At 33.9% G+C, this 25,878-nt stretch overlaps 1 protein-coding gene across 1 annotated transcript in view; it reads left to right on the top strand.

The window, feature by feature from the left end:
- Positions 1–4,218: 4,218 nt before the first annotated feature.
- HELRODRAFT_120609 (hypothetical protein) overlaps positions 4,219–25,878 on the top strand; it is a gene marked incomplete at both ends in the record, with an annotated part of 34,660 nt that continues 13,000 nt past the window's right edge. Inside the window, 6 exons of the mRNA XM_009030821.1 lie at positions 4,219–4,312; positions 6,011–6,063; positions 7,815–7,846; positions 8,658–8,727; positions 23,009–23,094; positions 23,604–23,730. Of these exons, the coding sequence (XP_009029069.1) occupies positions 4,219–4,312; positions 6,011–6,063; positions 7,815–7,846; positions 8,658–8,727; positions 23,009–23,094; positions 23,604–23,730 (462 nt within the window). The remainder of the gene's footprint in view (positions 4,313–6,010; positions 6,064–7,814; positions 7,847–8,657; positions 8,728–23,008; positions 23,095–23,603; positions 23,731–25,878) is intronic.

Below are 25,878 nucleotides of genomic sequence, written 5' to 3'. Positions count from 1 at the left end.
TTTTTTTAAATTTTTGCTAAAAAAATGGAGTGCAGAAATGTTTTTCTAAAAAATTTCATCGTTGAGTGAAAATCTGGTTTGGCGTGGGTTACTAAGGAAGATTGGAGCTTTAAAAAAATTTAATTAAAGTTGGCATCATATTTGTACCATTTGAAAATTAAATTCATCAAACTTCAGAGATGGTTCGTGGGTGGCGAATATTCTTAATTAGATTGAATAGCAAGTTACAATTCGTCGCTACCTTCAGTTAGGAAAGGTTTTTGCGGGTATTGGTTCATTTCTCAAGAATTTCACTCAGAAATTGTACTGTAAATCAACAGAATCTCTAACCTGGCAGTACCTCTTGAAAACATCGCACACACTATTGCGACTTCAAAAACTCGATGATTTTTAATGATTTCGAACATGTTGTCGGAGTCCTTTGATGTCACCAGGTAGCAAGCAACCTTATCAGCATTCTGTTACCATCTACGCGCCTTCTCCACGCAAAAAAAAATGAAACAATTAGCATTGTCGTCTTGAAATTGTGCACTATTTGTTGGTAGCAGCTAGCGACGTATCAAAAACTTTAAAAGGTGTGAAATTATCTTTACAAAGATTTTGAAATGATGGAAACCATTTAGGCATGCTGAAATAGTTTAAAAAATCAACACACACACCACACACACCACACACACACACACACACACACAGGCAGGCATACAATTGCAGTATACAAGTACAGTAAGGACAAGTTTTCAAATCTTATTAGATGCGGAGGCTTGCATGGTTGGTTACTAAACTTATTATTCCTGCATTACCAACAAGACGCACGTGCACACACACTTTACTAGGAAATTAATAAAGGACAGATTGTACCAAATAAATAAATAAACACACAAACTAAGAAAAAAATTAATGAATATTTAATAGCAATAATAATAATACAAATTATTATTATTATGACGACAATGACGATGATGATGACCTCGACAATATGATAACGATACTGATTGTTTTTTAGTTGAAATAAAGATGATGATGATGATGATGATGATGAGGATGATGATGACGATGTAAATGGTGAACATTGTGAGTGTTGAAAAAGTTAATGATAAATGTCCTATAAAAAATTTGACGACGAACAATGGGTGAACGATGAACAAAACACGTCATATAGACAAGTGCAGACACCACAGCGACAAGTGGCTGTGTTGGTTGAGGCGTCTGCTTCTGCTGTTTGTTGCTGTGATTGGATTCAATGCGAAGCATTTCAAGTGCGTTGGGTGTGAGGCGTAGATTCAGGCACTTCTCCGCGCGTGCTCTGTGCATGCGTCGGTGGTATCTTCAAGCATTGATGATTAAAAGTTACCAACAATAACGATTGTTACAAAAGTCGTGCCGAATGTTAGCTGTAGAAATAATGGTGCGATGGTTGAGGCGTCCGTTGCTGCTGCTGATGTTGCTGCTGCTGGCGCGACCAGGCTCGAATGCAAAGGAAACCTCGTCATGCAAAATATTTTAAGCAGTAGCATCAGACACTTAACTTAAGCTGCACTAAATTGGAGGGGAGAGCAGGGGAGAGCAGTATGAGGAACTTTCATGAATGTTGATACGCGCATAGAATTATGCGCCTGTATAATGATTGATCACAATTTTACGATCTGCACAATTAAACTTGCCATTTTAATAAGTAAGAGTAGGGAAAAGTTATTGTGGGAATAGTACAAATCTGTCATTTTTCTCCCAGAGTGCATGGACATAAACATTAGAAGCCATATGTAGCGAGACGACATGTAGCTAGACCACATGTTGCTAGACGACATGTAGCTAGACCACGTGTAGCTAGACCTCAATCTCCATGCATTGAAAACTTTTCATATATGAAATACCTAACTATCAATAAATGAGACTGCTCATAAAAAGTTCGCATGAAGTTATGAACACTTCAACACAACAGACGTACTTCATCGACTTCCTTCTATTTCTCTACACTTACAACGACTTCTAAGCAACTAACTTTACTAACAAACATTGAACGCATGATTGACTGAAATGCGCGGGAATTGTCACGTGCCAACTCAGACGTCATCACGAGAGTCACAAACACCAGACTATTTCATCTTCCCATCGAACACTTTCGCTCTACGCCGTCAGATATTCCATGATGGTTTTAATTTTGCTGTGAATGTACGTGAAGATTTTTTGTTGTTGAGAGTTTATGGATCCAGTTGGAAACATTTTTGACGAATCAAAAAGCCTTGCTTTATTAAATACGAAGTTAATTAGCAGGACCTTAATTGATGGAGTTCATTTGAAGAACCATCACACAGGAATGTATTACCATTGAGGAAGATTTATCGTATCAACATTATACAACCCACCATCAATCATCATCATCATCATCTTCATCATCATTTTAATCATCATCATCATCACCACCCTCCTCCTAATCATCATCATGCCTCACTCCTGACTCACTCATTTTACTATTGCGTCATCGTCACTATCATCACCACCACCACCACCACCATCACCCGACAGGAGATCAACAACCCGGTGCATCCAGGGAACGGGGTGCTCATCATCTACACGGTGGGCTTCAGTGCCTCCATCGTCGCCATGTCCATCGCCCTCTTCATCTTCATCTACTGCAAGTCTGTCGTCCTTTTAGATGTTCTTATGAATGAATGAATGAATTAATGAATGAATGAATGAATGAACGAACGAACGAACGAACGAACGAACGAACGAACGAATGAATGAATAAATGAAAAAAATGAACGAACGAACGAACGAACGAACGAACGAACGAATGAATGAATGAATAAATGAAAAAAATGAATGAACGAACGAACGAACGAACAAACGAATGAATGAATAAATGAATAAATGAATAAATGAATAAATGAAAAAATGAATGAACGAACGAACGAACGAATGATTGAATGAATGAATGATTGAATGGATTGATAGATAGTTGAATGAATGAATAAGTGAGTGAGTGAATGAATTAATTAATTAGTGAAGGAATAATTGATTGAATGAATAAAATACTGAATGAATGAGGGAATAATTGAAGGAATGAATTAATAAAAAACACACACACAAATTGTATATCTTCGTCCGTGAGCATTTGATATATGATCAGATGATAGCTAATAAGTTTTGGTTGTAAAAAAAAAATATTCCCTCAAAAAAAAAATGGAAATGTGAGAAATTTTTAATTAAAATAGTCCATACAGAAGAGTGTTGGTACGCGTGTGTATGTTTATAATTAGGAGATGATCAGATTCAGTCTGTAATAAATCATGAGGCGGTCTATTTTTGTTGAAATAAATTTCATGAACCAAAATAACATCAAGAGGAAAGAAATTTTTTTTCGGCGCGAAGAAGATGAATTTCTATTTGGTCTGCAATTCGTCATCAGAGAATCCTGGCAACGTTATCTTTTATGATGTTTTCATTTTCATCACCGCAGAACAACATCACAAAAGACACATCCACAATATCATTTCGCCACAACACAACGCACTCACAACATTGCAACACAATTCACCATCGTCATATCATCACATCAACAAAAATCAACACAACAAAGTTACAACAACAAGACAACAACAACAACCACAGCAACAACACAACCACAACATTACAACAACAAGACAACAACAACAACACCACAGTAACACAACAGTAACGACAGCAACAACACTAACTTGCCAACAGATGTCTGAAATGTCTGCGGAATCGTATCCACGTGCAGTTGATAGCGGCGTTCGTGCTGAAGAACATCTTCTGGATCCTCATGAGATTCTCTTTCTTCCAACTCCTGCACGCTGGAAACCACGCTGCCTTTGTTAGTCATCCTTCCATTCGTTCATCTGTTCGATCGTTCATACACCATCCATTTGTTTTTTCGTTTATTCATTAATACATTAATTCAATCATTTATTTATTTATTCAGTCGGTCAGTCATTTATTTATAACGATCACTATTAATTAATTAATTAATAACAATCGCAAACATATAATATTCACACAGAACATTCATACAGGCGCACACACAAACATACACAACAAACACATACACAACAAACACATACACAAACAAACGCATACACAACAAACACATACACAACAAACACATACACAAACGAACACACCCAACACACGCAGATAACGTGCAAGATCCTGGTGACAACGTACAACTACCTACAGCAAGCGAGTTTCTTCTGGATGTTGGTGGAGGGCCTCTACCTACACACCATGATCGTCTGGACCCTTCTGCTCCAACAACTCAAGTTCTGGCACTACTGCCTCATTGGCTGGGGTGGGTCAGATTTCTGAGTTTCAGTGGAAACTTGAAATTATATATAAAAAAAAAACTATTAAATTGTTTTTTTTTAACTAAAATAAAACTTGGAAAATTTATTGCGAAGACCGTTGGACATTTTGAAACTTCATCTCTGAATTGGCTATTTTTGTTTCAATTTATTTTGAAGACTCGTGTTGAAATTCTTGTGAGTTATTTGCAGTAGAAGTTTCTATGTTTAGCGGCCATGTGAAACATTTGTTAGCGCGCAGTTGTTGCCTGCAAACTTGCATGTGAGCGTGTGCGCGTGTGAGTTTTCTACTGTTTGAGAATTGTACGAAGGCAAACTAATTACTCCTACCCTAACATTTAATAACATGAAGATACAAGCAACTTCAGAGAGCCAACAAACGCGGACAGATTTGGAACGCACGAGCAACAGAACGGAAGTGATCTAACCAGGAAGTTAACGACACGAAAAATAACAAATCGAAAAGATGAATTTAAAAAAAAAATACAAAACAAAATAAAAATGAACAAAAGGTCAAAAGAGACGATAAAAACAAATTGATTTAATGCATGAAACATTTGTAGAAAATTCTTCTTGTTGAATTTTTCAGTGTATGACGTACGAGCGTTCCAGGTCTCCCATCAAGATTGTTCATTATTATTATTATGCCTGCAACCAACCACAAAAACTGCTGCATTGCTAATCTGTCTTCGTCGTCATTACATTCATTACCATCGTTACCATCTTCAAGTTTGATGATGTTGATGTCATCGTCGTTACCTTCATGTTTCTGTTGTTAATGTCATTTTTGTTATTTTCATGTCAGAATATTGTTCATGTCATCATCATTACCTTTGTATCACTAACATTATGTCATCCTCACATTATATCGTCACTACATCAAATCATCATTACATCAAATCATCATTACATCAAATCATCATTACATCAAATCATCATTACATCAAATCATCATTACATCAAATCATCATTACATCAAATCATCATTACATCAAATCATCATTACATCAAATCATCATTACATCAAATCATCATTACATCAAATCATCATTACATCAAATCATCTTTATATCAAATCATCATTACATCAAATCATCCTTACATCAAATCATCATTACATCAAATCATCATTACATCAAATCATCATTACATCAAATCATCATTACATCAAATCATCATTACATCAAATCATCATTACATCAAATCATCATTACTTCAAATCATCTTTATATCAAATCATCATTACATCAAATCATCCTTACATCAAATCATCATTACATCAAATCATCATTACATCAAATCATCATTACATCAAATCATCATTACATCAAATCATCATTACATCAAATCATCATTACTTCAAATCATCTTTATATCAAATCATCATTACATCAAATCATCCTTACATCAAATCATCATTACATCAAATCATCATTACATCAAATCATCATTAAATTATAACTTCATCACATTATATCATCGTCACATTACATCAAGATTGAAAAGATTAAATGACTGATTAAATGTTCAACTAATCGTTTACTCACTCTCATGTGCAAATGCGCAGATGTAAATTTGCAATTTAATATTTCGAAACAGCCACTAGCAACTCGACACGCGCATGAAACGATTGACTCCCTCGTGATCATCATTCTAACGTCATCATTACGTCATCATCCACGCAGGCATCCCAGCAGCTGTTGTTGCTCTTTGGTCCGCTGCCAAAACCATCTTCACAGTTGACAGCAGTGGTGGTGATGGTAGTGGTAGAAGTTTTGGTACTGGGGGCTATAACAGTAGTGATGTTAGTAACGATGGTAGCAGTAATTTTAGTGGTGGTATTAGCAGTAGCAGCAGTAGCAGCACAAGTAGCTACATCAGTTTCACAAGTCTTCAAATGGTCGATGATGATGGCGGGGCTGTTGATGGAGGAAATTCAAACCAGGGCTACGATGACGGCGCCATATACTCCCTGACGGATCGGTTTGTTTTCCATTTCTGAATGCAAATTCAATGTGTAATTAATAACCAATGTTTCGCTGACAGAATATTTTGATAAAGATTAGCGTTAGCATTACGTGAAGAAATATTTTTGGCTAATGCATCAATTCTCATAGAGAGTTTTTAACAGATTTGCAAACAATTGCTTGATGAATATTTGTTTATTTTTTGTTTAAAATTTCAAACATCTCAAGTCTGAGAGGTCTTTTCAGAAATTTTCGCAATTCGTTCTTTCATAAACTTTCGCACGAGCACTTGTAGTGTAACAATTCAGTGACACAAACATCAGCTGCAAACAAAACATGCTACCTCTCCTTTCATCATCATTACTCTTTTTTTTGTTTTAAAAATTTGGATATAAATAAAAAGATGAGTTTTGAAAAAATTACACAGTGAAGTTGTTGCTATTTTTAAATCGAGTAGTGATTGATTATTTGATGTTAAATTAAAAATGATAATTTTATAATAAAAATTTTATTGCAAAATTATTGTAATAATATTTTTGTTAAACACGATCAGTCAGCTTAAATTTAAGCATTCACATTAGTTATAATTTAATTTTTCAAAAATTGTTCATAAGTTTTGTAAAGTTGATTGATTAAATTTCGCGATGCTTTCGAGCCTGTTTAAATATTTGAATACTTTTAAGTTTATGAACTTTAATGGACTTTTTAAATTCTTTGATGAACCTCTTCAACGACGTCTCATAATTTGAAATTTCAGAAACGTTTCTGACACTAACAAGCTATTTCGTATTTTGAGGTTTTTGGTTTGTTTCATTTTATTATGTGAAGAATGTTTCTCTGCAGCCGCGAGTCATCAACCCATGACAGGACAGGATTGTTGCGAAGGAAAAAATGAAAAAAAATAAATAGATAGATTAGCTGCTAAGACGTAAAAATGTTTTGTTGCAACAGACGGACAAATAAACAGCAAAAATAATTTACTAATGTAACATTGCACGCAAAATAGCGCCGCAGAAATACAACTTCACATAGAAATGATAAAACAATGTAAGGCTAGAAGTTGCATGTTGCTGATCAAGGCAAAACATTGACAGCTCAACAAAATAAAGCAGCCACCACCACCAACAACAACACAACATCAACAACACATCGTCAACAACACAACAACAACAAAACAACAACAACAACAACAACGTCACAACACCAACAATACATCCCAATGGAAATTTCGTCAATAATGACGTTGCAGGCAAATAAGAAACCTGTCAGCGGGCAACTGTTATCAACAGGCAGCTGACACGACCTCTGATTTTAACTTTCGTCATCAAATTTTTTTACCAACTGTTTCTTTTCTGTTGTGTCGTTTTACTCTCGACATACTATACAACATTTTTTCGGGTCACTCCAGTTTGACGCACAACGGAGCTCCCTATGTTTGAATTCTGCAATGACAAGCTGACTATTCCCCGCCGATTTCAATGTGAAGAAACTAAAGATGAAAGTTTGGTACTTTTTCTCAAAGAATCAGGCTACAACGACAGAATCTGATTTGAAGTCAAAAATGACGGTTGGTAGCCAGAATGAAGAGAGAAAAGTAGAAAATGAAAGAGAAAAAAAATAATTAATCGAATTATTTGTGAATCGCGAAACATGGCACACAATGGCACCGTTGGGGGCTGGAGAGCCGTTAAGTGGGACAAGACAAAACAACATCACAACATCCCCAACAACATCAACATCAAGAACAACAACATCAACAACAACATTAACAACAACATCAACAACAACAACATCAACAACATCAACAACAACATCAACAACAACCACAACATCAACAACAACATCAACAACAACCACAACATCAACCACAACATCAACCACAATATTTTTCATTTGTATCCTCCATTATTCATTTCGTTTTTTTACATTCAATATTTTTTTAAGAATATTTTATAAAAAAAAAAATTTAATCTCGTTGAACGTGTTAATGATGGAAAGACATTGAAAAAATATTGTTCGATCGGTGGCAACATCGTGAAAATCTGGGAAGAAAAAGAAAAGAAAATAAGAAAAAAAAGAAAAGAAAAAAAAGAAAAGAAAAGAATAAAAAATAAATAAAATTTAAAAAAAAAACACGCACCATAACAAGAAGACATGTCATTTTTTTGGAAATTCTGAAAAAATTGTTTTACTTTATATTCATTCTAGGGACGAGTTTTTATATCAAATTTGAAAATTAGTTTTATCCGTTATATGTTGATGACAACGTGTGGATGAGTTTGTAAAAAAAACAGACAGACTGATAAACAAACAAACAAACAAAACAAACAACAAAACAAACAAAAAAACAAACAATCGAACGCAGTTGCTGGTTGCCTGAACAGATCTGGAGGATTGATTACATCACATTGGTTCCCATATTTGTTGTCTTACTGGTAAGTTGACTGACTGAATGGTTGATGTTGATTGATTGATTGATTGATTGATTGGTTGGTTGGTTAGTTGATTGATTGATTGATTGATTGATTGATTGATTGGTTGATTGATTGATTGATTGATTGATTGATTGATTGATTGATTGATTGATTGATTGATTGATTGATTGATTGATTGATTGATTGATTGATTGATTGATTGATTGATTGATTGATTGATTGATTGATTGATTGATTGATTGATTGATTGATTGATTGATTGATTGATTGATTGATTGATTGATTGATTGATTGATTGATTGATTGATTGATTGATTGATTGATTGATTGATTGATTGATTGATTGATTGATTGATTGATTGATTGATTGATTGATTGATTGATTGATTGATTGATTGATTGATTGATTGATTGATTGATTGATTGATTGATTGATTGATTGATTGATTGATTGATTGATTGATTGATTGATTGATTGATTGATTGATTGATTGATTGATTGATTGATTGATTGATTGATTGATTGATTGATTGATTGATTGATTGATTGATTGATTGATTGATTGATTGATTGATTGATTGATTGATTGATTGATTGATTGATTGATTGATTGATTGATTGAAATAAAATATTCATGAGGTTAAAAATAAGTTTGTCCAGTTTTGTAAACATCAGTTTACTGATCTGTCGCCTGATAAACCAAATTCTTGTTATGGCATCCATAGCTTATGTTTTTAATGTTATGTTGAAAGATATTTGCATAATTGTTGTTGTTGTTGCTACTGCTGCTGCTGCTGTTGTTGTTTTTGCTGTTATTGTAGTAGTAGTAGTAGTTGGTCATAGGCCATCTAGCTCTCCAAGTATCGCTTACACCACCCTTGCCGCTTTCATTGGCCCCTCCGAAAGATCACCCAATCTCTCCCCAGACCACGTGTGCCTCTCCATCTTCTCCTGCCATAAGTGTGACACTGTTTCGACTCCCTTTTCACACATTTGTCCATTCCACACAGTTTCGTCCGTGAGATCTGTCCTCGCCTGATAGTTTCTGAGGGGTATATGATGACCGCATCTGAATCTGCTGAAGTTTGTCATTGTTTTTTAGTCCATTTCCCCTTCTTTTTAGCTAATCGGAACGGTATTTACCTACTTGCATCTGTCATGTTGAATTTGTCTGGCCGGGACACTTTCATCTATGATCATATTCACCAGGCTTATGTGATTTTTTTGTCTTCCGTCTCCTTCTTCTTACCTTCCTTGCTGTTGTTGTTGTTGTTGCTGCTGTTGTTGTTGTTTGTGTTTTTGCAAAAAAATTTATTGCATTTTTGGGAGAGTTTGTAAACTTTCAAGAAGAGTCAAACGTTTGTTGGAAGATGAAGTTTCATGATTCTCCACTCCAACTTTTGACTTCCAAATAACAATCACAATGCAATCTTCAATGCAACCACAGACGGTCGTCATAACTGAAACACAGTCATTGCTAACTTTATCTTCGGCATATGTTCATACTTTTCAAATGAGGCATCAAAAAGAAACATTTTCAAACAATTTGTAAAACTTATAGAAAATAAGAGTCATAGAGACTCGTAGAGCACCAGAAAGATGATGACGAGTACGTGCTTGGGGTTGTCCCGTCGTAAGTTAAAGACGCATCACCGCGCAGATTACATGCACAACAAACAAACGAATAATGTATGCTTGTGCGTGTGTGTGTGTGCGAACGCAAATGCGTGAAATTATATGCACTCCTCAACCAATAAACTAACAATTTTTCAGACCTGTGTTAAACAAAATTCACATCACCACACACATACACACTATATATTTAAATACAAACATACAAAAGAACACATTATATATAAATATAAATAATGTTGTGATTATATATATATATATATATTTATATATATATATACATAAATACATATATATATATATATATATATATATATATATATATATATATACAATTTGTTTTAAACTGGATGAAATTAATTTGAGTCGCGTTTTGTAGTTGTAAAGAAATGGAGTATGTTTTTTGATGTAAGTCTCAATTAAATTGCTTTGTGTATAAAAATTTTAATATGTTTTCGAAAACAAATTACTTGAAAATTTAAGTACAAATATTGAGCAGAAATATATATAAAAAAGATTTTATGTTTAATAAAGAATGGTTTAGCATGGGAAAAAAGTTCAGGGTGAAAAAGAAGTTGGACAATTCGTTTTTAAAACAAAATTAGATTTTAAAGATGACGTTTTTGACTATTTCCCCAAGAAAGTACGCATTTGGTAGATAATGGTAACTGAATGCAAAGCATAAGGTGATCAAGATCAAGGACAATTTGTTTAATTTGTATTTAATTCTGTAGAAAAGGTTACAGAATTTATAAGTAATATTTTGTATACGAAGACTCCAAGAAAGATTGTCGGCGATTGAAATTGCTAGAAATTTAGTGGAGAGGACTTTTGCTATAGGAGTATCGTTTATTTTAAGATTTAGGTCCTGGTCAATGTTTGTAAAAATTTCAGGTCCCAATATCATTTATAGAGACTATGCGTCATTTATATTTAATCTTTTACAAAAGAACCAATCTCGGGAGCTCAAAGTTCATTGCATCGGAAGATGTAGAGATATCCGCGTACAATATGCAATTAAGGAAGGAAGAAACATTGCTAATGTCGTTAATTTATACATGAAATAACAGGGGTCCAAGAATTTATATACATATAATAAACATATTTTTATATATGTATATTTATTTATATGCACGCATTTATATATGTATAACATATACAGATACTGAAGCACATACAGACGTACACATACTTCATATATAATCGTAAACCGGAGCATAAGTTCAAAGTTCATTGTTGTTATATTTGATGCTTGCAATCAATTTCCAACCTGGACCAGATGATTTACATGTTGATCTGCATTGCGGGGTCGCCGTGATGACACTTGATGTCAAGAAAATCGTTAATGCCAGAACGAACCATTACTATTACCGTCGCTATGGATTCCATTTTTACGTCATATTGATTATTGGTGTAATCATCATAAAAATATTCATTGATGCAATGTAACAATTCGCAGTTATTATTTCAGTGGAGTTCTCGACTTGTTTTAATGATTCTCGCAATGATTTAAAACCAGGAAGTTGAATTAATTTTTCCAAATTTTACCCTGATGCTTATAAAAATTTTGTACTAGAAAGATGTTTTGCAAGATGCTGATGACTTGAAGCAGAGAGAAGTTGTTAAATGACTGTCGTGTTTAGCGTTTGTTGACGCGTGACCACTCAACATAATCTCTTAGGAACAAAAATATGGCCTTCTAAGTATTGACAAAAGTTTCAGCAGGCTACACTCGTCAGTCAATCATACAAATAAACTTTCAACTTACATCTTCAGTTCTAACGATTTAACAAACTAACGGTTTACACGTTCAAACAACCCTGTTCAAACAAAAAAATTTTGGTATATAAACATTCTTACATACAACTGAACATACAAACATTTATGCATACTACGAAACATACAAACTTTCACACATACAACAAAACATACAAACATTCCTACGCTTAATTATACAAACGCTCTAGCATACAAATAAAAAACATTCAATCACAGAGGCCAAAAAACATCGGAGCAGATGCGTTGGTAGATACAACTTTTCCACGTGTACCGGATGTTTATCTAGGTCTATTTACCATAAATAGATGAAGATTGTGAGTTAAAAAAAGAAAAAACATTGCGCTGCAGGAAGCTGCAGAACTTAATTTTGAAACTGTGATACAATTCTTTTGTTGATTGATTGATTCATGTATTACAACATTCTCTCCAACATTCTGGATAATCTCTTTGCAATCGTATCTGGTCACTGCAACACCAGTGCCAGAGGCTTGACCGCTACACCATCGCACTGTCCAAGATGAGACCTATCTATAATTGTTTGTTTTAGAACATTAAAGGTTAGATGTCATCAGCTGTCATCAAAAAACAACTATTAATATTTTTCGTAAGATGGCTTGTCATTTGGGAGTTCACAAGTTGCTTCAGGGATACAAATTAAAATTTTGAATGTGGTGTAAGGGAAGTTAAAAATCCTAATTAAAACTAATTCCTGACTTGGCAGCAGGCTTCCATTGTTGGATCACGTATCTTTGATGCCAAGCAATCTGCCAACCGGAAATATTTCAAAAACATATACAACACGATAGAAACTCAATACGTCGGGCTGGCCGATATAAACCATTGCCATCAATACCAAACTCCAGTACTGCATTATGCATGATCAAAATAACTAAAAAAAACATTTCTCCACCTGTTTATGTTTATCTTGGTTCATTTATTCATTCATTCATTTATTTACTTATTCGTTCCATTATTAATTTATTTTTAAACGCTGTTCCATTTTTTATCAAGAAAGCATATGAAAAAAACTATATGCACGTAAGTGACTTAGAAACGAACATTTAGGTGATGAAAAATTTTTTTAGTGGTTGAGAGTGCTTTACATTTTTTTCAAAAATAGAATTTTTATCTCACTTTGAAGCAGAAAAACCATCAATTCACACCACATAAATTCACACCATCCCAATTCACATCAAATCAATTCACATCACACGAATTCAAAACACACGAATTCACACCACACCAATTCACACCACGTCAATTCACAACAACAAGCATCACAATTCTGCATTGTAACTTTATTAAAGTACTTGACATTAGGATCCCCTGTTTCGAATGCAATGCTCCAAACTCCAAATACGAAACTTTACATGACAAGATGGTCGGTACCTTTGTAACTTTAAGCAGCGCAAAGCGTAATCAATAAAATTAACTTAAAAACCAACTTATAAACCAAGAAGTTCATCATCCATCATTATTTATCACCAATCGCACCATCATCACAGCTGCAGCAATAACCATATTTCAAATGACGGTATGGTATCAATGAATCAGTAACGACACACAATTTATCACAGTTTCAATAACGACAGACAAAAAATGAATGTTTGAAACAACATTCAATCAATGATATCATCAGTCTCAGAGTATAAACGTTGATAGTATCAGTATCAACATACCAACGATGGTATCATCAGTATCAACGTGCAAACAATGATAGTATAGTATCAGTAGTAACAAACAAACAATGAAAGCGTCAGTATCAATGCACTAAGCGGAAACCATTTTAAAATGAATTTCTTCATCCGGGCAATGACGAAAAATTCCATCAACATTCATAACGACGTGTTTATGCGTGAATGAAAATGAACAAATGAAAGATGAAATGAACGAATAAGTGAATGGATGGATGGATGTATGGATGGATGGATGGATGGATGGATGGATGGATGGATGGATGGATTGAAGGGCAGATGAGGCAGTTACTCATTCTTAAAAAGCATTTAACATTTTTGTTATTTTTGTTCTTGTTTCTTATTATTACTGATGTTGTTATTACTGCAATAAAAGTAAAGCAAAAGGTAATTAGTTAATCAGAAGAGGTTGCTAACTTGGAATGAATTCAATGAAATTATAAATAAATTGAATGGGAAATAATGCCAAAAAATAATGAAGAGAGTGATAACTGATAAGAATAGTTTATGAATGATAAATTTGTGAATGGATGGAGTTTGTTTATGGAGAAGTTGTTTATGAACTCGCTGTTTGTTCTGCTTGTCGAAATTTTTTCTTGGCACATCCCAGCCGGCGAGGAGGTTCATTGGATGAATTCAAGAGACAAGTTGGTTTCTAAACTAATTAATTATTTGCGGGGAGCTCTGGGAAAAATTAAAATTTTGATAAGCGATTTAATGGGTGAAAATTTGAAAAGTAACGACAAGCAAAATGAGGTACTGAATTTTCTTTAAATTTTAATTCTTTTTTTGTTGAATTTTCATCAGCAGCAAACGTGAGAACTCGAAAATGATATGTTGTTTAATGGATGTAGATACAAAAACATTTGAACAACATGTTTAAAAGAACGACATTTTCGTTTTTTTCAAGCTATGATTTTATGCAAATAGTCTGTTGAAGAATTTTTGAATGTTTTAGAAAGAAACTTTAAAGTTTCTTAATGATAGTTTTTATTTAGGATATTTAGGGTTTTTAATGTAAATACCCGGGCTCCCGTCTTGAGAATTATAGTCACATGATGATTTTTCTGTCTCTAATTTTTTAGTGAGTTTTACTGATTTTTAGTTTTTAGCACGAAATTATTAGAATTCCTTAAAATTAATTTCATCATCGATCTTAACTTCCAACTGATGTCTCATTTTTGTTTGTCTAGTTTTAATATTTGCATAATTGATAATTAAACGAAAAAACAAAGATTGATTGCATAATTGATAATTAATTGCCCCGTATAAACTCGAACATAAGTGACCAGCGTGGTTCAACTTTTGCATGCAAGGCTTTCCTTTTCACGACGGTTTTAACGAGCAAAAACTGCTTGAATAATTGTTATAATCTCTTTGGTTATGTACATTGCTCATGACTTCAATCAGTCAATTAGTTTGTAAAGCGCTATTTCCGTGATGTTCAACAGCGCTCCTCAGTGAATTTTGCAAACAGATGGGTCTTGAAATCCGCTCTGAACCTTGTAAGTGAGGGAGAAGTAGTCAGAGAAGTAGGTAGAGAGTTCCAGAGAGAAGGGCCAGAAAAAGCAAATGCAGATTTAGCAAAAGAGTGTTTAACACGAGTTAAAAAGAAGTGAGAACAAGAAGACGATCGTAAACCGGGGCGTTTAAGTTCAATTAATATATTTGATAAGTATTTAAGAAATAATTTAGATTGAGACTTGAACATTAATGTGCAAATTTAACAAATTATTATATAGTTTATAGGTAGCCAGTGCAAAATAACAAGATATGGAGATATATGATAAAAGAAAGGGGCACGAGCAACTAGCTGAGCGGCAGAGTTAAAAGCTTTACTTAAAGGATAGAGTGTAGAATCAGGAAGACCATAGAAAAACAAGTTATAATAATCAATCATAGGTAAAACTAAAAAAGTTTCAAAAAGGAGGAGAGTTGGATCGCCAAGAAAAGGCAAAAGTTTTTTTATTTTACGTAGATGAAATTAAAAACATTTAGCAACACTATTAATCTGAAATAAATGCTAGAAAGCTAGAATCAAAGATAAAGCCTAGACTACGAAACTTGTGAGAAACGTCAAGAGATTTAGAATCAGGTAGGATAATGCAAAGAATAGTAATAGAGCGTTTAGATTTATTAAAACAAGTTAATTCACACTTAAAAGGATTAAGTTTGAGACAAATAGAGTGAGACCAAGCGATAATTGAAGAAAGACATAGAGATAGATTATGAAGAACAGTAATGAGATTATGAAGAACACTATTGAGATTAGATGAACTACAAACAACACTTCATACATGCAATGCTACAGGTCTCAAATTAATCTCGGTTGATAAGATTGTTGCACTTTTGTTTCCAGCTTCGAAGAGCAGTTAGTTTTGACATCATCAGTTTCAACAGACAGGTTCATTCATTCATACGTGTTGTGTGTCGCGAAAAATATGTTCCATTGTCATTTGCAAGTGGGTCTGAATAAATTTCAGCAACAAAAGTTTAAGAACAATTTTGATAAGTTCTGAAACAATATCTTAACTTGAAATGTTGTAAAAGGACAATTTAATTTTAATGAATCACAAGTTGAAAATAAAATAATCAGTTGTTCAAAAACGAGGGAAACAACAAACAACTAAACAATAAAATGAACATCATAAACGTGAAAGAAAAATATTTAAACATTCAACTAATGATAAGAACATATTTCTGTAACAATGATTAGTATGAGCGATGTAAAAGCACTTATTAGTTGACCAACAACTAAACATTAAATTAACATAACAAACTATAACAATAACAACATCACAAACCATAGCAACAACACCACAAACCATAGCAAAAAATACATAACTTCTACAGTAAAACCATAAGAACATTAAAAAAATATATTGAAAAAAGTTAATTTCAAACGAAATTACATCAAAAGCGACATCCAACGACACTCACATGCATTATTCAACTGCACTGAATGTCTTCCTACGTGTGATTTTTCTACCATTTCATGTATTTCTTGGTTTTCTCTTTGGTCCATTTTTTTTTCATTTTCCCTTCAGCTAACTTTGATTTCCCTTTAATTAAACTTGTTTGTTTTAGATATAAAATGTTATTTTCAAACAGTTTTAAAAACTTTGTTTGTTACGTTTTGAATAATAAATGTTTGAGAGTGAGATGTAAATGCAATATTTTCGTCAGCATCGGCATGGAACAAGCAATGGGGACGAGAAATCTCGTTTGAATGGATGAGATATTTTTTAGTTGAGTCTAAAAACAAGGAACAGCGGCCGAAACGTGATTCTATAAGTTGCGATGCATAACGTTTGCGATAATAATAGTGTATTGAAAATGAACCTCCTATTTTTCAAAACACGTTATTTTTTCCAAAAAAAGCCATGGTTCATTGTTTTTACTACTCTGTGACCATGTGCTTGTCCAGTGGCGTTCCTAGGGCCTTTGAGGCCCGGGGCGGAAATATTTGTGATGCCTTTCATAAATAAATAAAATGTATTACATATACATAGATATTATATGGTGGATGTAATGATTATCTGCTTGGTCGTTGAAGTCAGTGTCATCGAGTTCGAAAGCATACCATGCTGTTCATCCCAAAGACCATCATATGGTCGCTTATTTGATGCAATGGCAAAAAGAAATGGTAACATATGTCTATACCTCTGCCAAGAAATTCATCGACAAAAACTAACCACAGTCCATATTTTGTGGAAATTGATGGTCGCCGATGTCCAGAAAAGGATAAGGCACTTATTCTTTTTTTAATTTTTTAATTGGCTGACGATGCAGAAAATAAATGAAAAATGTTTTTATATTTTATGTTTTACAAAAATGCAATATACATAGATACAAAACATTTACACATGTCAGTACACATATGCCACAAAATTTTGATTCAGCTAATCGAAAAATATATTAAAACTGTTTTTTACGAGATTTTGCATCAGAAAATATTTGTATTGTTTCATCAAAGTTAATATTTCTCGCCACTGTGTTTTCAATTGATAGGATTGCTAAGCCATTAAGTCTTGCTTGACTCATTGTCGAACGAAGATAACTTTTAATCAGCTTCAATTTTGAAAAGCTTCTTTCGCAAGAAGAAATTGAAACGCACACTGACAAACAAATTTTTAAAGCTAAATATAAGTTTGGAACTGACTCGTGTAAATCAATTTCTATTATATAGGTTAACATTTTCAGTGCAGACCATTTTTTAACATCATCTTTCTCAATTTTCCCTGCTTGAAGATGACGTCTTAATCGTTTAATTTCGGGTATCATTTCATTTTCTTCTAGTTCATCAAACGTTTCTGTCAGATTTGGTATCAGCTTTGAAAGTTCTTCTATTTCCATTCCAATAAGATGTGATGATTGAATGGCTGCAAATTTTACATATACATTTTGCATTGATTCTATCCTTTTTCTAAGATCTTGATAAAAATTATCAAGTGACTGAAACATTGATTGTCTCAATTCCTGTTTCAACGTTAAAGCTTCATCTTTACTTTCTTCTCCAGGCATAAGCTTTCTTTGACTTTTTCGACCCAATTTTTCTGTAGCTATTCCCATTTCTTCACAAATTTTTGTAGAAAATATCAATGCATTTTCAACCAATTCATCGCGACTCTCATGCAGAAAAAGTTTTAAGGTATCTAATTTTTCAATGGTTTTATCTAAACCAATTCCTTCTGTTTGCAAGTATTTTTGAGCATGATTGACTTTCTCAAGAGTACTGCTCCAGAAATGAAGATAAGCAAGAAATTTGAAATCTTGAATATTTTTCATTAAAATTTGAGCTGAATCTCTCGTATCTACATTTTCTGATGGATCACATAATTTTTCTAAAGCCTGTACCAACTTGCTGAAATGATTCATTACAGGTTTCACCGCATGATACTGCTCACTCCACCTGGTTCCTGCTAGCCTTTTTGCAGTGATCCCGACTATTTCTGACAATATATCCCATCTATGAGTTGATGAAGAAAAGAAGTTGTAAATGCTTTCAATTGTTCCAAATAACGTTATACAAGTTGGATTGCTTCCAAATGCGTGAACCCCGCTCAAGTTAAGTGAATGATTAGAAAAAGGTACAAATAAAATTTTCTGATTTTCTGATGGATCCTGGCTTGTACCCCAGAATGAACACCTGGCATTACCGAAGCATTGTCATAACCTTGGCTTCGACAAACCCTCTTCATCAATAATATTTACAATTCTTTGTGTGATATCAATAGCCTTCTTTCTGGCAAGAGGAAAAAATACTAAAAATGATTCTCTTACCTCTACATTTTTGTTTTTTATATGAACATATCTAATAATCTCACTTAATTGGTCTTGGAGAGATATATCAGGTGTTGAATCAAACATTATCCCGTAATACCGTAATACTTTGCTTGCTTTACATCATCAATAATTTTCTGTTTCACAGTATCTCCCAATATAGAAATAAATTCATTCTGAATTTTAGGGGAAAGATATGAAATCGTGTTTCCTGCCTTGCTATGTTGGACCCTCACTAAATGTTCTTTTAAGACAGGGTCGTAGTGTGAAATTAATTCAACTAACTCTAAGAAATTGCCTTTGTTGTTAGAAAAGTCATCTTCTCTGTGGCCTCGAAAAAGTAAATTTTGTTTTGCTAGAAACATGGTGACATCCAATAAGCGGTGTAAAATGTCATTCCATTTTTTAGTTTCCAGTTCTCGATTTTCTTGATGAACGGCATCAATGGTTTTATTAAGATTCAAACTTAGTTCTAATGTTTTCCATTTTTCATGATTGTTTAAGTGAATTTCAAAATTTTCGTGATGTGTAATCTTAGGGTTTAGTTTCCACCAATTATTAAACCCTGTAACAAATTTTGAAAAATTATTACTTTCTTTATCACAAGCAGCAAAAAGTCGACAACAAAAGCAAAATAAAATTTTTTGGAAGGAGAATAAACCATCCACTTTCTGAGAACTTTTTCACCATTTGGAAGATGCTTGTAGAACCAATGCTTTGTCAACTGTCGAGTTTGATCCTTTGTTTGCTTCCCTACTCTTTGAACCACTCTAAATGGTTTAGAGTGGTTCAAATCACTGGAAATATTTACTCTTTAGTTTTACTATACCGATTCTGATGTTATCTGATAACGGAATTGTCCAATTCCCCACATCACAATTTATAAAAAATATCATTTTCACTAGAAAAATTGATTTCATCCTCGCATTGTTGGTTTGACGTTTCAGTTTCGGTGGTTGTTTTTCCTTGGTCAGATTCTACGGTTGTATCTAAATCAGTCTGCTGACTTGATGAACTAGCAATAATGGATTCTGGTTTGGCAACTTGGTTAACAAATTTAAGCATTGATCCAGACAGAGCTTCGGTTTCTTCCCTTCTACTTTTCAAAATTTTTCGTTTTTGTGCTCCACTTAGATGATGTCTCTTCATGATCACGTATCTATCTAAAAGTTGATAGTGTTTTAATTCTAATAATTTATTTTAACTTCAGGGCTTAAAATATAATTTAAAAAATTAAAAGTGAAAAAAAATGGTGTAACATCAGTCACGTAAACCGAGGAGAACAGATATCCGTCTTTACCTATCAACACTTTGTGTACCTTAGATTTAAACTAGTGAGTCAGTACCGGTGGGTGAAAGTATATTTTCTGTTTTTCTTACCTGAAAGATAGTAGTTATATTTAAACTTATTAAAGAAGAGATTGATAAATATATAAATAAAATTTAAAACTCACTCTAATAAACCAAACGGAACAGACAACAAAAAAAGTTTGAAAAAGGCGACTCGTCCAAAAACTATATCAACCAATCACATTCAAGTATAATGATGTCAATGTCCGACTAAAAATAGACGTGGATTACCAATTCGGTCAGGATTTTAAAAAAGCGTTTATTCTAACTAAGTATATGCATTACTACAGATTATTTATAAATAAATATATTAAAAAATCAAAACACAAAATCACGTCTATACACTTACTAAATAAATAAATTATTTAAAAATTTTCGTAATTGGCTTTTTGGGAGGCCCCCTCCAAATCGGAGGCCCTGGGCGATCCGCCCGCCTCGCCCCCCCCCTCGGTACGCCAGTGTGCTTGTCACCAAGTTGTTTGGAAAAATATTGTAAATAACAACAACAAGCAAATGATATCCAACTTGGCAAAGAGTACAAATGATTGAAACAATATCAGCAATAAAATAAGCAGATAACTTCTTCAGTTATTAAACGACCAATACTGATATTAACATAGTGACAATAGTAACGATGGTAGGAGTGGTGAATGTCGTTGAGCAGATAGATAGATGATCCATGATTCTTGTGGTCGCGTTGGTTGATCGCCGTATCGTGAACTGTGAATAATTTTCAAATCTGTACAACTTCATCACATGGAGAACGAAATATATTTCTCCTACATGTAGGTAGGCCTAAATACTATTTTTCTACGTGTATAAATCGTACATTCAGTTTTATTAACATCCAAATTTTGTTTATTTTGAGTGAAGAAATATATTTGGAAATATTCAAAAATGTAACTTGTATATTTTTAATCTTTCGTCACCTTTAAAAATCCTCTCGTGACAATCTCTGACAGTTTCATTGTTTCCTGTTTTTTTTGCGTGTGTTCCACCTTGTTGAAACAGCTTGGTTACATATAATTTTGCCATTTTTTAACCAACAACGCTTAATCCCACATTCCCTGTGTCCAGCTCCACTTGATCCCGACAGCCTGATATAAATTTTACAATCTCACTCATCAATGAAAATTAAGATAGATTGCTGAAAAAAAAATTCAATTTATTTTTAAATTGAAAATTTTGTTTCAACGTTCAATAAAAATGTAATTGAAATAACGAAAGCCAGTTTCACATCTCATGAGACAAATGAGATTTAGGTCGTAGGTAGCAATGACTTGCACTTTATTGTCGTCACGGACATCAGGTGTCACGAAATCTTCGTTGATAGTTGCTGTTGTGAAAAATTTCTGATGTGTCTTGCAGCAAAAAACTCTTTATTCATTTAAAACCCTGTAAAATAGTTGTCTAAAAACGTCTGCAGAGGAGTCGCAATGGATGAAGGGTGCATGAAGCTGAAGCAACAACCAAACATTTCGTTGTCGTTCTCGCTCCTATCAATAATTGCATGTTGACATTTGAAGATATTGAAACTTCAAATTATTTATTATTGTTGGGAATACGAGTGAATCCATGCACCAGACACACACACTGTATGTGTTACCGTGTCTGTTGCCAGTGTGCTAATATTTTAATATGTTGAAAACATTTAATTCTCTTATTCAAAATTTATTGCGGTCCATTGCTGAAAATAATTTTTTTTTATTTGTTGAGCTCCTCTTTAGGAGGTGTATTAATATATATATATTGAGGTACCTTCATTAAAACAAAATTTCATATAGCAAGTAATAATTTTGAAAACTGGTGAATGAAACGTAATTCAGAAAATTAATTAATTATTGAATGTTAATTAATTTATTATCATAAATTATAATTGATGAAGCAAAAAAATGCTCATATAACACTTTTTTTGTGTGAGATGTGGTTGAGACCTGGGGCATGAAATTAACGGACCTGCTGATGGATATGAGAGTGACACAGAATGCATTTCAAAAATGTTGAACTGCAATGAAGTTATGCAAGGTTTGCTGCTAATTTGTAGAAATATGCATGAGTACATATGTTTGTCCTATCTGTAGGATCCTTCGTTGGTTAACTAGCCAGTGATGAGGTTTAATTGGGGTGGGATCGTTGTAATAGCATAAACAAATAAATCATCTTTTTTTTTTAATTTTTATTTTGTTGTGTTCTGCTCAGTCTATTGATTTTTCGCATGTTTCAGAAACATCAAGATGAACGGATTTGAAATATTGACTTGTAATTCTTTGATGCTGCACGTTGCGTGGTGACTTACCTTCCCATTTGCAGTCAACGTCATGCATTTATGAATTTCTAAAAAGCATTGAGGAGAAAATCATTTCAGAAATTCGTCAACAAGCCAAATTGTATTATTTTCTTTTGAATTTATTTTGACAAAACGGAATAGGTTTTTATAATTAACTATTTTTACTGAAGGGCAAAAGTATCAACAACATTAAAATTAATTAATTAAATAATGTTTTGTAATCAATCAAGACACTGACCACTGACCAACTCGCAGGTAAACTCCTTCTTCCTGGCCAGCATCGTGTGGGTCCTCATCACGAAACTGAGATCGTCCAACCCCGGACAGAGTGGTCTCTACAAGTGAGCCGCCTCCATCATATTTCCTCACATTCATCACCATCTTCTCCGCCATATCATTTGAAATATTTTATAATCTGTCCGTACAATTGTCGCACCCGATAGATATGCCAATTCACTTATTAATAATTGAGATCGCGTCTTATTTAATTATCCATTTATTCAACCATTCATTTGCTTTTTCATTCATTCATCTACTGATTCATCCATTTGTTCATTCGCTCAAACGTTCGTTCGTTCATTCATTCATTCATTTACTTATTTATACTTTCATTCTTTCAATCATTTTCTATTTCTCTTTCATTAATTATTGATAAAATTTCGTATACTTTCTCACTAAACAACTACTTGCAAGTTATTTGTGTTAGGTGGGCCTGACACAACTGGGCAGCACTGAAATGCTCCATAATTATGTTTCATTGTTGGCACGCATCTCATTGAGATATTCACTTCACGATAAAGCCAAGCCTTACGTTCATTACAGCCTCACAACTTATTTTGAACCGCTGCAGAAAAGCGACGAAAGCGACTTTCGTGTTGTTTCCACTGCTGGGCCTCACCTACCTGCTGCTCCTCTGGACTGGCGACAAGCACGACATCTTCTTCTCCTGCCTCAACGCCATCCTGCATTCGACACAGGTTTGCCCTCTTTCCACATCTTCTCACCTCATATCGTCTTAACAAATGTTTGACATCATACGCGTGTTATTTGCATACATGAGGGCAGTTTGTTGTGCAAATAAAGATGAATGAATGGTCGGTAAGTAGCCCCGACACGCATTCAGATGTGCACAACATACACGTACATTTCTGTGCGTACAAACACGAACAAACACAACACGCATATACACACACACAAACATATATACCCATGTCATATTAAACAAAAATCAGGGTAAAGAAATCGTAGTTTGTACACACAGCAAATGCACATCTGTACACACTCTCTGTGGACATAATCATGGAGCACATGCGTCTCTACAAAAATGCAATCGGATGAATACTTTCAAAATGTTCTTTGATGTGGCGTTCAGTTGAGGGCCATCCTCAATACCTCAGTTGCTTCTCTTGGCCCTCGTGTTCTGCTGTCGTTGATTAAGTCGTTGCTGTTTATAAAAATTGCTATTGTTGATGTTGTGTTGGTTGTGTTTTTTTGTTGTTGTGTTGCTGTTGTTATGTTGCTGTTGTTGTTGTGTTATTGTGGTTATGTTGTTGATATTGTGTTGTTGCTGTGGTTGTGTTGTTGTGTTTTTGTGGTTAGGAGTTCATCGTTTCATAGTTGTTTCACTATGCTGTTGCTTTTATTATTTGCTGCTCTAGTTGTGCAACTCACTTCGGCTGTTGCTGAACAAACTACTACCCTCATATAACATGATGTGTGCTACTGTCGTAAGGTTGTGGCGTTGTGATGACGATGCTGTTGTTGTTTTTGTGTTGTTGTGGTGATGTAATGATGTCGTGCGGTATTCAGCATATATTATTATTATAACTTGCATTCAGGTGTTGTTTTCATGTTTTTCTTTGAAAATGTTAAAAAATGGAGATCTTTGTTTATTATTTCCATCACAGTTGACAACAGTTGGCAACAGTTGGCAACAGTTGACAACAGTTGACAACAGTTGACAACAGTTGACAACAGTTGATTGCAATTTTTACTTACCGACATGCACAGAGCTGCTTATAAATCGTTTTCCACTCGCTTAGTTGGAATTAAACTTTCGCGCCAATACTCTTACCACACGACGTACCTGCAAAGTTTGCAGACTTGAATCTCTTGTAGACCACCCGCTCTTGAACCAAGTCATCGAGCAACATTCTGTCACTGTCATTACCACTACCAACCACCACCACACCACACCACACCACTACCAACCACCACCACACCACACCACAACTACCACACCAAACCACACTACAACTACCACCACATCTACCATCACCCCACTATCACCATCAACCACCACCAAAACTTCCACCATAAAAAATCTTTCTGCACTGCTTTAGGAAGGCAATTTCAGTAAGAGGTTTAGTTTTTAACAGCTTTGATGCTGTGATGTTTTTAATGCGATTTTGATGTCATCATTGTTGAAGCGTGCAACTAACTTGTATGTTATATTCTGATGTGATGCTGTTGTTGTTGTGTTGTTGTTGTTATTGTTATTGGTATTGTTGTGTTGTTGTTATTGTTGTTGTTGTTTTTGTGGTCGTGGTTTGTGAATGCAGTATTTAGACATGATGTGATGTGTTTGGTGAGATTATTGGTGAGATTATGTTTATGGTTTATTTGTTGTTGTTGTTGTTGTTGTATTGTTGTTGTTGTTTTGTTGTTGTTGATGTTGAACTTTTTCAATTTTTTGTATTGCTGTCATTATGGTGTTGATGATATGTTGTTGTTGTGGTTGTTTTTGTTGTTGTTGCTGTGTTGTTGGTGTTATAATTTTAAATGTTGATGTTTTTAGAATGGTAAAATGATTTGATATTTAACACGTTATCCTGGTGTGATGTTTTGCATCGTGTCGTTTTTGAAAAACTGACTGTTGTTGATGTAATGATGTTGTTAATGTGTTGTGGTTATTGATGTAGCAATGTGTTGTGACTGTTGTTGATGTAATATTGTTGTTGACGCATTGCTGTTGATGTAATACGATTATTGTGGTATTGATGTTGATGTAATAATGTTGTTGTTATTGTATTGTTGTTGGTGTATTGTTGTTGTTTTATTGTTGTTGATGTAGTAATGTTGTTGATATAATAATGCTGTTGATGTTGTTGTATTGTTGTTGATGT

This window comes from Helobdella robusta, assembly GCF_000326865.2.
Source record: "Helobdella robusta unplaced genomic scaffold HELROscaffold_7, whole genome shotgun sequence".
NCBI classification, from domain to species: Eukaryota; Metazoa; Annelida; class Clitellata; order Rhynchobdellida; family Glossiphoniidae; genus Helobdella; species Helobdella robusta.
The sequence above is the reverse complement of the archived record's forward strand: the minus strand, read 5'-3'. Positions and strand labels throughout refer to the sequence as shown.